General features: G+C 35.8%; 1 protein-coding gene across 5 annotated transcripts in view; it reads right to left on the reverse strand.

Moving 5' to 3' along the window:
- CDK14 (cyclin dependent kinase 14) overlaps positions 1 to 15044 on the reverse strand; it is a 555862-nt gene that overhangs the window by 188310 nt on the left and 352508 nt on the right. For all 5 annotated transcript variants that reach the window (XM_031454861.2, XM_031454862.2, XM_010978019.3 and 2 more), the window contains one exon: positions 7325 to 7445. In XM_031454861.2, coding sequence (XP_031310721.1) covers positions 7325 to 7445 — 121 coding nt within the window. The remainder of the gene's footprint in view (positions 1 to 7324; positions 7446 to 15044) is intronic.

The raw sequence follows: 15044 nt of genomic DNA on the forward strand, positions 1-15044 counted from the left end.
CGAATAAGACACAGTAAAACACTAAGAGGCTAGCAACAGCAGGAAGCCATTATCGGCCTTAGACTAAAAGCCATTATTGCCCCTAGAATTAGAAAGGTCAAGTATTACTGAAATCTATTGACAGAGTCATGAAAGAGGGGCTTCCCCACAAAAGTTGTAGTTAGTCATTCCCCCAGATATGGACTAAAGCAGGGAAGAAGTAGGGATGAATATTTAATCTTTGTCTCCTCCCACTTGTCCATTACCTGATCACAACTGGAAACCAGTAGCTAAGGCAGCTTGGGGGATGTATTCCCTTGGGATCAGCCATCCAGGACACAGAGCAGGGCAGAAGAGGTTAGAGAACAGATTTGGAGGGAAAAAGAGAATAACTATCTTAGGACTTACAACAGGAGAGGGGTAAATGGAAGTCCTGAGATGACAGATGTTCAGCTGTGCTTAGGCAAGAAATCAGAGCGCCAAGAGAAGAAAGTTTCAAGAAAAAGGTTGAGTAAGAGAGATGTCAAGAAATTAAATGGGATTAATTAGATTTGCTGATGAATGTGAGCATCTGGAAAATACTTTTCATATGTAACTGACAAATCCTTTACATCCATAAATAATTAGCAGTAGGTACAAAGACAGTTAAACTAATACAAATCAGAGACAATTATAAAGTCCAGGAAAAGCAAAAGGTTATACAAGAAAGCATACATAATCATGAATACTACTTGACTTCACCATGAGTAATATTTACATATTAATATTCAAAATACTGACAGAATGAGATGAAGGAGGTGTGGGGGAAAGTTGATGAAGCTAAATCCTTGTCTACTATACCTCTACTTAGTAGTAATGCCTAAAATAGTAAATTAATAGGTAGCAACATAAACAATTATTTAACACCTATGGAGATAGTTCCTAAAAGAGCTGAAAGTAGTAGTTGCTTCTGGGAAAGAGGCTAGAGGGTGAATATATTGGGTGAGGCAGGAAATTACTACTTTTGTTATTGTTACTGTTGTGGCATCTATTAGTTACTGATTATATCTGAAATAAGTTTAATTATACAGGTTTTCTGATTTGGAAACTGAAGATAAAGACAGTTAAGGGATTTAGTCAACCAAGTCCACACAGGTAAAGAGTGGCAGAGACAGAACCTACTTTAGGCTTTCAATGTGTTTTTTCCCACAGGATTGCCTCCTTTATACACAACAAACCACTGTTAGTTACATGATCAGAGAATCAATTTCTACATGAATACCCAACTTAAAACATATAAGGCGCTAGTGTACATCCAATGTTCTCTAAACTCTGAGTACTAATTTATTTCCAAATTACACATACACACATACCCCACACAGAGTAAGGTGAGAACATCTTGTTCCAAAATTTTGCTCTAATTCTGGAGACAAAGACAGTATGTTAATCTCCCTAAAGCCAAATATAGCAGCTTCTTTTTCTTTGACGTATCTTATAGCACCCTTTGATGCTGTGCGTTAATGCAAATGCAAGATATTTAGTGTGGCTGACTGATATACTAAAAGCCAATAAGAACACTATTCTCAACTTTTGTGGAGTCTTATGTTTCTCGAAGAATTTCACATTTAACCATCTCTTGCTATTCTCATGAACCAGGGAGGCAGCTGAGTATACCAAGGGCCATCTTAGTATCATGAAACTTTAGTCATTGTGACTGACTATTTAAAAATTATCCAAAAAACAGTTGTAGGTAACCAATTACTTTGTGAACTTTGATTTAAAAAAATGGGAATTTTTATTTGTTTTTGAAATATTTATTAGTGAAGACTACATACAAAGTCTCATTTTATATATTTATATTCAACTAACTTATCACTAATAAGTAGCCAAATATATCCATTGAAAACAAACATACACTCTTTGTCTCACAAACACACACTGATAAACAACATGGGATGTAAAGATCATAACCATGCTAAGCTTTTGATAGAATAATGGAACTGGTTCCCTTCAGCATTCCAAAGCCATAACTAAATTCAGCAACTTTGGCAACCACTCTATAATGCCATAATAAACTAATATTAGAGAAATGTATTTTTGGAGATAATTTGTTATTAAGCAATGTAACAGAAGTTTTCTGCAAGGAATTTGAGTTTGTAGCCTGCAGTCCTTGGGTGTGAATTTAGCACTCGAGTGCGTCGTCTCTTCTGACTACTAGCATTTAGCAAATTACTGCTCCACATATAAGTAAGGCAACCATATGTCACAGTTAAATCCCTGTTTTATGCCTATTGTCCTAGCAGAATTACTATTAACACTGAAAGGTATCCTGGTATGGATGGTATCATCTACATCATTCTAATTTTCTAATTTTAAGGGACTTATCAGTGGTGGGAATGGCTCAGAAACCATGGCTGCCACCAGGAGCTGTTTTCAACCCCCTAGATGCCCTTCTGACTGTCTGTGTTTCGTTGTCATGTTCCATTGCATTGTCAGTGGCTACACCAATAAGTCACTCAGATTACGTATTATTTGAGCAGCTCTCAAAAGCTCTTAAAGAGTTGTTACTTTTGACAGTGACAAATTTGAATCCTCCTTGGTCTTATGAACTGATTAATTAGAAAATGTGTAAATGATGTTGACAGACAGATGACTTTATATAGCTCATAAACTCAAATTCTCATTCTAACCAGAATTCTTTTTAAAATGGGCTCATTCATTTTAGCAGAAGTAAATGAGTAATGATTAGGAGTTGGGAGCATACACGCCAGCACAGGCATTGAAAATGTACTCAATCCAATGAATCATGTCTTAAGTGTATTTCAAAGAAAGTCCTCCCTGAATAAAACTATGTAATGTAGAAAACTGATGTGAGGGGAGAAAGGCGGTCCACAAGGCTGTCATGTGAGAATGAAAGCCACCCACTTTATTGGTAGCATGCAAAGGATCCAACATGACTCAGAGCATAATGTAAAGTCTGAAAGAGGAATTTACTGATTTGTGTTTTGGAATCACTTTACTAGTAAAACTAAAAAAAAAAAAACAGTTTCTTGTAAATCATCTTAAGAGACTATGTAATACGTTGTACGGAGAAGGGGCTTTGAGTGGGTTAGCCCTGAGTATGAATGCTGGCTCTACTCACTAACTGTACAGCTTTTACTATTTTATTCAGTCTCTCTGGGTTTTGTTTTCTTTCACTGTACCATAGAACAGTAGGTAAGTAATTAAAAATGCGTAAGAGGGCTTAGAATAGTTTGCGTATTAAAGTATCCACTGTCGCTGTAATTGTTATTACTATTGCTTAAGAATCAATTATTATTATTACTATTACTCAATTACTCAAGATAGGACCTTCTATGGAACAAATTTATTTTAGTAGGTTTATCCAGAGTAGGATTCAATTATGATTTTTCTCTCTGTAAACACTAGTAAACAAACCTGAGTCCTAGGAAACCTTGTTTTATTATATAAGTTTCCTTGGTTTAAGAAAGATCGTTAAGGATGATGGCAGAACACTGTATACTGCCAAAGTGTATGGTGATTAGGCTTATTTTAAAAAATGCAATGCTAAATGGCCTTATAATACTCAATAAATAGGTAATTTCTTTTCTGATATATGCAAAATCAATTTTGATGCAGATATCTTTCTATATATCAAGAATGGTACAGAAATTTTTTTCTAACCACCCAGCTGCTACAATGTTAAATAAATTAATTTTAATTCTAAATCAGAGATGTAATAGAGAAAAGGGTGATTTAATATGCAATCTCATTATACTTGACAGGCTTATTTATAAATGATTTGCCCCACATTTTGACAAGCATAGTTAATATGTTAATTAGCTTTGGAAAAGATGATAACAGGAGAGACTGACACGCAATCATCCTGCACACACTGTGTTGGGGAGCACTGTAATTGATACAAGGTGGTACCACTATAGAGGGTGCCCACCCAAAAGCACCACAGTCTTGATGAGATATTTATTAGCTACAGATAACTTAGTCACCCTATGTTAAAATTAATCCCTTAAAATAATCCCAAGTGACCTTCTGCTTCAGAAAACAAATGCCACTCTAAACATATTTATGAGCTTCTCTAAAGGAATATAAAGCTTATTTAGAGCAATGACCTCGACAGATAGAGCAGGAACTCCTTGACAAGGGAGGAACTACACAGATAAGCTCCTTTTCACATCTGCGCTTCTCTTAATGTGGTTTTCAGTACATGGTAAGTCTTTTTGGTTTAGAAGCTTAAAGATGATTTCCTATGCCTTGACTTTCAAAGAGCTATAAAATCCAAGAATTAAGGGAAGTTATACACAAGACAGTGTCCAGTTTGAGTCCTCTGCTTAAATCCTCCTTCACGGAGGAAGACAAAGATACCAAAAAATATCTTTTTTTAAAAAATATATTAAGTATAGTCAGTTTATAATGTTGTGTCAATTTCTGGTATACAGCATAATAGCTGAGTCATACATATACATACATCGTATTCATTTTCATATTCTTTTTCATTATAGGTTACTAGAAGATACTGAATATAGTTTCCTGTGCTATATAATATAAGCTTGTATCTATTTTATATATAGCAAATCTCTAACTCCCAAACTATCTTTCTTGATGAGTTCTCAAATTGCACAGTATATTCATACATCGCCACGGTGCTGGAGACCTAGAGCAGTAAATCATAACACAGAGAGCTCTGATTTCCATCAGTTGCTGCCAATGTTAATGCAGAAGTGTCTTCATTAATATTTTTATTGCCCGAGGCTATTTAAACAGAAAATTGGAAATTGTAACACTGTGTAGGGATCGTTAGTTTTTAGTTACTACCCTACTGCCCCAGGATGGTAAATGAGGTATAAAAATAGCCTGAAATCACTGCCACCTGCCTCCTTGCTACTGTCTATGGGTTAATATTTGTACTGCTCTTTTGTGCAGCTGAGCCTTGACTCAATTCTAGTCCCATTTCCAGATCTTTGAATACCCAGCATCAAGGTCACTGATTATGCAAAAATCAGTGCCCTGTGAACTTTTCTCTAAGTGGGAAAAATACATACGTTTTACCTAACTTACAGGAAAAAAAAACAAAATGGCTTTTAGCAAAAGGCCTGGAATGAAACCAGATTCAGAGTGACAGGCATAGCATAGACATAATTCAGGTTTTAAGGCTTAGAAATAAAGAGCCAGTAGCATGGGAAACTGCTCCAACATAACACATTTACTATTTGTTTTTTGGCAATGAATAATCTTGGCATGCAGACAAAAGGGCACTTGGGGGTCTGCTATTTCATATCAGTTGTCCTCCCTTCCACTTAAATAACCATCTTCTTCTCATGCTTCATTACGTCTCTGTTTAAAGCAAATCGCCAGAAAGCAACCAAGTCTTCTTCCTCAAGAGAAGGGACACACATAGGCACATAAACATGAAAGAAAGAAAGGTTGAGGGGAGGAGGGTGGAGAGGCACAGACTGGGAATCAAATCAGAAACCGGCATATTAGCACGTCACAATCCATGTGGTTCTTTGTACTTTACAGACACTTTCAAAGGTTTGGGAAAAACCAGCCACTAGTGTATAAAAAACAGCTTCTCCTGATTCTGAGGGTAGAGTCTTAATTACACTGCCAAGCACAAACACAAAACTGGCTCCAAGCCACAAATATTTCCAAGCTATGTTCTATTAGCAGAGTCCTTAACTGACCTCACTGAGAGACAATCTAGAATTTTCATACTCAAAAAACAGAGAGTAACATTACATAACTCAAGACTATTAAGTAATGATTATTTGCATAGCCAGCTCTCAACTATAAGGCAGGAAGGAAGAAGGGAATGAAGTAGTTAGTAACCAATATCCAAACGCATTCATTGACCTTTATTTCCAGTCTTTCCCTCCCTTACAACTAATGATCAAAATATCTATTTTGCTCAAGCCCCTGCTTAGCCTTGGGGAAAAAAATCTAATTCTGTAAACAACTGTCCATAAAAGCCAGGAAGTGTGATGAAAAAAATGAATTAGCTCAGCTCCTCAATGACAGATGATTGTCTTTATTCTCAGTGTTTTGGAGCAAGCGTTACAACAGCATTAGATTTATTATAAGGCATTACAAAATTTATGGCAATAGATCTTAGGCTGTTTGATGACCCAGATTCTTTCATAGCTCTATTGAAAGCTACAGATCTACCCTCCATAAAAATAAATATATCTATGGGTACACAAAACGCTGCATATAGTTTCAGTGGTTTCACAGATCCCCAAATCCCACTCCTAAGGGGGTTGCTAGAATTTAAATGAAGGAAATCTACACTGTGTCCTACATTGCAAGGAACTTGATTGTTTTCTCTCCATAAAATGTTTGGATCAAAAATGTCAGGGAAGAAGCCAGGCCTCATCACAGCCTAATTTACTAAAAGCCAAGATGATTGAGGGTTGAGCAATGAAGTAATACACGGCAGGAAGATAAATGACACATGCTGAAGTTTTATTGAGGTCATAAACATTATGTGAACATGTAGCTGAATTCTGTATGTGGGACATAATCATTCATGGAAGGTGATTCCTGCTATCAGATAGCCATGTGCTATGTGAATTGTTTTATTCTGAATACAACTGTGAGTCCAGAAAAGGGATTTTTCTATTAATAAAGGACATTTTCAACATTCACTATTAAGCCCTTCCTGAGTACTAAAAAATAAGATTATTCCCTTCTTTGATTATTTGATTTAGATCATGCTAGATTGGGAATTTATCACAGTTTATCATTAATACTAATTGTACCTTAAGTCTCACCAGTCTTTGGGTCTCCTAAGATAGATTTTTAAGTTTTGCTAAACCATTGTGTAAAATTGTGAGTCTACTGAAATTAAACTTACTGTGGTATTTTCAAAAAGTAATTGTTTTATTTCATTTTGGATAATTGGTACCAACAGCTTTCAGGAGTATCCCCCGTCAACTTCAGCACCTAACAATGACACCAGAATTTTCAGACTACTTATCTGAGCTCTGTTGTGAATTCAAATGTGCTCCCTACTTCTTCCAACCCAGGCTGCCATTTGGAGATACATACTTCCTTGTTTAAGCTAAAGCCACAAATTAAGATCCTTAGGGAGAAAAATCACTGTACTGACAGTTAGAAAAATGTCTCTGCCCCTGTCCATCAAGAATCATTACCAGACACCATCTGCAAGGGAGTCCTTGATTAGGGAATATTCTCAATTATGTTTTCAAAAAACCCAGCAGTATTGCCACACACAGGCAAACACTCCAGTACCATTAATCTTCATTCAGACTGTTAGGATGTTTGTCTAGGCTTGAACCAGACCAAGCACTACAGATAAATTAGCTAGAGTAAAGCTTCCATTTCTCACCACATGTCAAGGCAGGTGGAATATTCTGTCGAACCCAGGAGGACATCTGGAGGTCTGTACCATAGGGTAACCACTTCATTGGAGTATGTGTGGCTCGGAACGGATTTTGCTCTTGCAAGACCTGTGGGTTACATGAAACACAAAGAAGTTTAATAGGCCTTAATAAAGCAAGGGAATTTAAATTTGAAAGCGGACAGTTTTTAAAAGGTCAAACATGATATTATAATAGAGAAACACAATTGCAGGGTCAAGGTTTACTAGAAAGGTTGGGGAAAGCATACTGTGGTCTACCTGTTTCAAATACATGCTAGTAACCTATAAATCATTTATGTTTTCTAATAGAGCTTCATGAATCCAGAAAAGCCCCAGGAGAGGAAACAAATGATTCATAAACTACTAGATGTTACACAGAAGCTTAGACATCTCCTAGGCTTTCCAAAGAATGTTTCACGGCACTTTAGTTCTGAGAGTTACAAAGAAGTGTTATGAGAAAGGGTTCCAGGTCAAGAAACTTCGAGAAAAGGTGGTTTAAAAAGTAAAACAGGTCTCCATCCTGCGAGACTTCTCAGTGCCCTTAATTTTTCTAATGTATATTGTGAACCTGAAAAAAGAGGCTGTGACTTTTTCCTCAAAGGGCTGTTCCAAGACATTTTTTGGTTTCAGGGTGCTGTCAAACACGCACTAGGAAATGCTGATTCAGGAGGCTCGTTTGAAAACCATTTAAGTAAATCATTATAAAGGAATAGTTAAATAAAACTGGTACAAAGAGATGATGAGATGCCATATAAAAAATTAAATTTGCTGAGAATTTTTGAAAACTGAGAAAAAGGTCACAGTAATATGTTAAGGGATGAATTACATGCAGTTAGACCTCACGGTGACAAACACATGTGCACTGAAACAAGAATAGTGGAAAATACATTTGAATGTCTTTGATGGTTAGCTCTGGAATATAGGATTATCAGTTTTTTTAATTTAATAATTTTTTCTGATTTTTTCCCAGATTTTCTATAATAAATACGCAATTGCTTTAAAAGAAACTTTCAAAATCTATAAATGTTATTTTTTTTAAAAAAAGACAAAATCTGTGTGATAGCTTTCTTTGTATCTGGGTATATTCATTAATGACAACTGTAAAGTATTATTTACCACTGTGATCCTCAAAGCAAATATACCAATTTTACAGTGAACCTACCATAACATATTTACTTTAATGTTCTAATTATTTAAATTTTTTATGTAGTACTTAGGAGCATAACTTTTTTTTCTGTTTATTAGACACTTGGTATTCCCTTTAATGTCTTATATGTAAATGGTAAAATTAATAGGGCAGCTGTGAGACAAAGAATGTATAATTAGTTCAGCTATGGTTACAGTAACTCAGTTTTTTCTACAGTGCAGTTTTCATCACAAAACAATGGCGTAATACAAATTGGTTAATGTTTTTAACTATTCCATACTAAAATGTACAGATAATACACACAGAGACATACACATACACAGTCCCTAACTTTTTTGCACATGAATAGAATAGCTTTTTCTGATAATAGATTTCCATAATAACCTCTACTCCTTTGCTCTGCAAGGTTATATCCTTGCCAGGCAAAACTGAACAACAGATAAAAGAATCAAGATGGTAAAGTATTTCCAGAGTTTAGTAATCCCATCAAAAGGTTTAGTTCCTCAAATGAGTATGTTTATCTACAGACCAAACAGCGGAGCAGAAGTCCTGAAATAGGTTCTGACTTGTTCCATATGCTGTTGTCAAGGCAAAAGGGATGCCAAAGACATTCAGGCTGGATTCCCTTGGTTTTGCCAAGGCCTTGTTGACAGAATGCTAGGCCAGAGGGACAGGAGAATGAAAAAATCCGAGATTTTCTTTGACAGTTCAGAAGACCAGACTGGTTATAGAAAACTGTGATATTCCCGGTTTTAAATGGAGAACCAGAACTCAAAATAGCCTAGGAATAATGTAAGTCTAAATAATGATACGTGATTTCAGATCAATTATGTTCGCTCTATTAAACTGATTAAATATTTCTGAAAAATATAAATAGAAAAAGCTCTGGGTCTACATTATTTTTCTCCATCTCACATGTTTAGGTCAAAGGTGACCCAAACTCGATTCACATGGGCCTCATAACTTTCTAAATCAACAGTGAAAATGAGTTTTCAATATCTAACTCTTCAATGTGTTCAGTTTCTTTAAAATGGTTTGCATGTAAATGTGTCATACTGAGAAATGTTATATTTTTAAGATACATTCTTCTGCATCACTTGAGGAAAACTCTTTCACATCTCACCTTAATAGAGTCAATTAAAACATTTTTTTTCCTGGAAAGTGTCCTGTATATGACAAACAAAAGGTTTTCACTCTAAAACAATTTCTATTCGGTTAAAAAGATAAATAAATGCCAAAATTTTTCAGGAAGGGAGCAAATTATTAAAACAATGATCAAAGAAAATATACCTTGAAGTAGAAATATATAACTGCATTTTTAAATAAATATTTTTAGTAAAGATATTGCTATGTATTTATACAGTTCATGCATCAAAACACGCTTACTCATGCAAAATTTATTAAACTGCATCCTCCAGCTGAAAGAAAACTGTAGGACAGGATTAATTAGCACAGCATGTGTGAAAGCTTTCTTTCTCTGTTCCTTATCAGTTGCTATGGTTACACTACAGGAAGAGAGCTACACTACCTTCTAAAAAGGATGAAGTTCATGGGTTATTATCAAAACTTCTTATATTAATGTTTAGTTTGAATTAAAAGTCAAAAAGCAAAGTTAAATGCTATCCAGATGAGTATAGGTTATTTACACGCTGCTGCCTTGCTTGAGTGTGTGCATATCAAAGGGTGCATGTTCCTTTGGGCACCTAAAGTGGCTTGCCTAATGATTCAGAGTATCCAACTTTAAGATGTTACCCCTTCTAACTGATGAAAGACCCTAAGAGCAATAAAAAATCCTACATTCAAGCCCTATTGCCAATTATTCAAAGTTGGGCAACCTTGATACTAGCCAGCAGAGTAGCATCTTTCATTTCCAGAAGAGTTAAGAAGCTTTATAGTTAACCTCTTACCCAAGGAAAGAATTCCTTTCCGTATCTCTATAAGATGGTCTAACTTCTGCTGCCATCCTGAGCCTGGTTCTACCCTCTGGCAGGAACAAAGAGTAAGTCACGTGACAGTTCTTTTGCTATTTGCCTAAAGCAGACCAGTCCTTTGGCATCAGCCAATGAGGAGATTCTTCAGGCCTTGTATTAAAAGTTCTCTCAACAGCAATGGATACTGTTGACCTCCTGTTCTTTTAAATTTACTCCCTTGCCTTCTCAGATATAGAAGAGTTAACAGAATGACTTGGTCGGCTTCTGGGTTCTTCCTCGATCTGCCCCATAACTGCAGGTTTTGTCTAGAATTGTATATTTAAAACAGTGCTTTCTAAATGTATACACTCTGGAGGTAACTGTGACTAATGCCATGTTTTAACTAGAAATCATCCCTAGGTGATTTCTCACAAGATTTTATCTCTAGCTCATACTTGTCCATGGACTTCAGATCTGGGTCTATCCAATCACAAGTACGAAGATGTCCTACAGGCAATAAACAGGATCAACACCAACCACAAGTCTCTATAGCCAACTGCATCATTAATACAGAGAATATACTATGAGTCTAGGAGCAAATGCAATTTACTAGTAAACCATTTTAGGTTCCCAAAACAGCAAAAGATTTTTTAGCTGTACAGAGATGTACATTTGATTTCTATTTCATGCACATCTAATTAGTCTTTCAAGTTTTAATGCACCCTCTTTGCGGGTGGTAACATTGGTTGGAGACTTGAGTTATCTCCTTGACTCCATGGAGAAAATTGCTAAACCTAGAATTGAGGTTCAAGAACACTAATTTCCACGTCTTTGCTTTGACTGAGGAATTGAGAAAGGACTGTGAAATAATGGCAAAAGCTAGATGAACTCTTGAAAGCCAACTAAAATACAACATAAGGGGGTAACTTTTACCACTTCAGTCCTTCCAGAGGACGTGCCACTGTTGTGTGCTTGTCAGCGGTTCCGTTTTTATATTAGAGCAACTCTCACACCTCTCCCTCAGCACACCTCATTCCTCACACTGAGTGATCAGAAAAAGAGCATCTTGCTCTTAGTTAATCACAAAATCAGTATTTCTAGGAGAGAGGATGCTTTCTGCACAACTTGATTCCAAACAGGCATGAAATACTTGGGTAACAGTTTATTTACCATTAAGGCAGTCAGGCTAAAAAGGGGAAAACTTCTCTATTCTGTGAGTTAGTCCACGGAGTAAGGGCAGAGGAGGACATTTATATTTCTTTCCCATTTCACAGTCCTGGGAACTGGCCAGGAATTTCTTTTTAAATAGACATTCTTAATGGAGTCCTCTCCCTCCTAGTGGATTTATATTAAGTATCTTATACGCTAAAGCTATTTGAAAATTCATTATTGCTGTTCTTAGAGTATATCAATAAAAAGTGATTAAACAGAACAAAACAAAAAGCATTTTCCTCTGGTGCTGTCCAGAGTTTGGGCTTTAACCTCTTCTTTCTGCTCCTGACAAGTTTTCCTGGAGGATCTGATTTACTCCCTTGTCTTCAGTTACCATCTGCTGAAGACCCCAAATACACCTGTCTACTATCAATCTCCCCCTACAACTTTAGATTTCTATATTAAAAGTCCACTTAGATCTTCCATGTGTACCTTTGACATTTTTATTGTCCCCAGTTCTCCAACTAGTACTACCCCTCCGGTTTTCCATAACTCACTGCTAAATGTCAACCATCCATCCATTCACCAATGCCCCAAGTCTTGTTTCATTATAGGCTCCTTTCACTTACAAAACAATGGATTTTACTTTATAATTTCTCTCTTTTCTTCGTTCTCCTTAGGTCCTCATCATCATTTCTTGCAGGATTATTACACTAGCCTCAAGTCTGTCCATGGCAAATAGTATCAATTTTGAAATACATTCTAGACAATGAATGATCTACATTTATTGAGATTTAATTTTATTGAAAATTAAAGTTTAACTGGAACGCTCTTCAATGTGAATAATAAAAGGCTTAAATGCCCAATCTTTCCTTATAAGTGCTATGAAACTTGGATTTCCTCCAGTTCTCTTTCCCCAAATTTGCCATAATAGGAAGTAGGAAATGTGAGCATTGAAGGGACAGGCCTATGCTTTTTTCATACATTTAATAAAACATGGTGTTTCTTAAAGTTTTGAGATTACAACTATAATCTCCTTTTTGTTCCTTTGAATGAAACATCTTTGTTTTTGTTTCTGTGCAGACTTATACTTTAACAGAAGCTACTCTTTACAGGAAACTAAAATCCCTTAAAAATGTTATGATTAGCATTTGTCTGAGTCTTTCAACTGAACAAGAGTAATCTCTGAAAACAAACTCTAACTAAAATGAAATTAAGTCCAGAAGACATTTAAATATGTTAAGGTAATATTTTATTTTGCTCTGATCTTATTAAATTATCTTTGAATTTTTTAAGTTAATAAACTATGCCTAACTTCTGTCTCTCCTTAAGGGTACTCTTTTTTACATTGTTCATTTGATATATCAGAAATGACTGTAACATTTTCATAAAGACATTCTAAACAAGAAAGAAAATATTCAAATAATTAAATTTTATATATAGAAAGACTTTCTTTTCTATTTTGTGTAGAAGATAACAACAATCTATTTCTCTGGGAAATACTGTTTTAAATGAAATTAATAGGTATGGTGGTAAGACGAATTAGTCAGATTTCCTTAGCTGACTGTCACATGAGGAATGTGCTCTTGCTGTCGGAGCACTAGTAAGCACACTGGAAGACTTGAGATATGAAAAAACTGAATGCCTGATAATGGTTCTGACACTAACCAGTTAGTTGTGTGTCCTTGATTAAGTCACTTACATCCTCTTGAAAATATGGGGGCTGAGATCAATATCAGCAAACTATGGCCTGTGACCTGGCTACCTGTCTTTGCAAATAAATTTTGCTGCGAACACCACTATACCTGTTCATTCATGTATTGTCTGTGGCTGCTTTTGTGCTAAACAGCAGAATTGAGTAGCTGATGCAGACAGTATGACCTATAAAGCTATGAAATATAGTATCTGGCTCATGGGTTGGACTAAGAAAACTTTCAAGTTCATCTAGGCACTTAAACTCAGTCATCCTAAGAAAATATTACTGAAAACCTTGTTCATTAAATGTATGAAGATCACATATGCTCAAGCTCTTAAACAGCCCTTTGAAGTAAATAATTCCACCTCACCGATCCCATCATAGCACATCTGCATTAGCAGAAAATGCAAAATCATTTTCAAGAGAGTGTATGTGAATATATCAGCATTTTCACAGTTCACTGGTTTACATTTCATTTTCTAGTTTCTGCTTCTCAGTTAATGAAACTATCATAGTTATTTCTCCAATGCTAGATGACAACACAATACAGAAAATGAATTTCATAACCTGACTAAATTGGCAATTTTGATGAATTTCCATATCCATGCTGATTTGCTTCCAAGGTTTAAAAAGTAAAGGTAAAACATACTAAATTCATCATAAGAATATAAGTTTTAAATCAAGACATAGCACTCAGAACTTTCAGGCCACTGCTTATAAATATATATTTATATATCAAAATTATTGTAAATATGTACTCATATGTGTTGAAGAATTACTTATTAAGTGTAACTATAATTAGGTCAAATAATTAAGGATAATTATGATTTTTTGCCAGAGATATTCTTTGTGCTTAATATGAAAGAAGTCAGTCTATAAAGATGAAATATCATACATACCTAACATTTGAAATGACATCTGCTCATTACTTTTTTTAGCTTTTAAGAGGAATAATAAATTGGAGTGAGTGTTCCTCTTGGAGACTTATGAGAAAATTATTTCCATTTCCTTCCTAGACCACCTAAAATTTTGTGGGAAAAAAAGGGAGGGCACAATATCCTCACCTGATCTTACTATGGAATACAAAAATATGAAAATCAGTGTATATGCTAGTGCTTATAATAAGAGGCAAACCTGATGAGAATTTGTTGAGCAGTTATAATCTGTTAGGTATTCTAAGGGTTTTAAATGTGTGGTATCATTTAATCATAACAATAACCTAGAAGGTAGTACGATTATTAGTGCCCCAATTAAACAAAAAGGAAACTAATTTACTCTTAAGTGGCTGTGCCAGGATCTGAACGCAGGTAGTGTCACTGCCTTTCTGGGAAGACCGGGAATCTGGGAACAAACGTGTTCCCGGGCTCCAGGTGGGCAGCGGCATAGACTAAGTGGGTCCAAAACCCCGAACGGTGACAGGTCAGTCTGGTGAGAGAGGGAGAGGGGTGGGGAGAGGACAGGGTGGGAGGGGAGACAGGAAAGAGAAATGAGGAGAAAACACAGCTGGTTTTACTGGAAGGGGGTTCCAAAAATAGGAGTAAACTCAAGAGAAAATGACTGATGTTGTCTAGAGAGCCTCAAGGAAAAATCAGACAAAAACCCCTCAAGGCAAAGAGAAATTTGATAAGACAAATGCTCAGGAACCTTCAAGTTAGGGTCTGGTTGCTAAAACAATTCTTATCAGCTGCTTTATTTGTTTGTTTGAAAGTGGAAATGGGCAGAAGGCAGCAGTCCCAGAAACGGAGCAGTGAGCCAAAGGCTGTGATAACTTGGACAGTAACA

The sequence above is a fragment of the Camelus dromedarius genome, chromosome 7, assembly GCF_036321535.1.
Source record: "Camelus dromedarius isolate mCamDro1 chromosome 7, mCamDro1.pat, whole genome shotgun sequence".
Lineage (NCBI taxonomy): Eukaryota > Metazoa > Chordata > Mammalia > Artiodactyla > Camelidae > Camelus > Camelus dromedarius.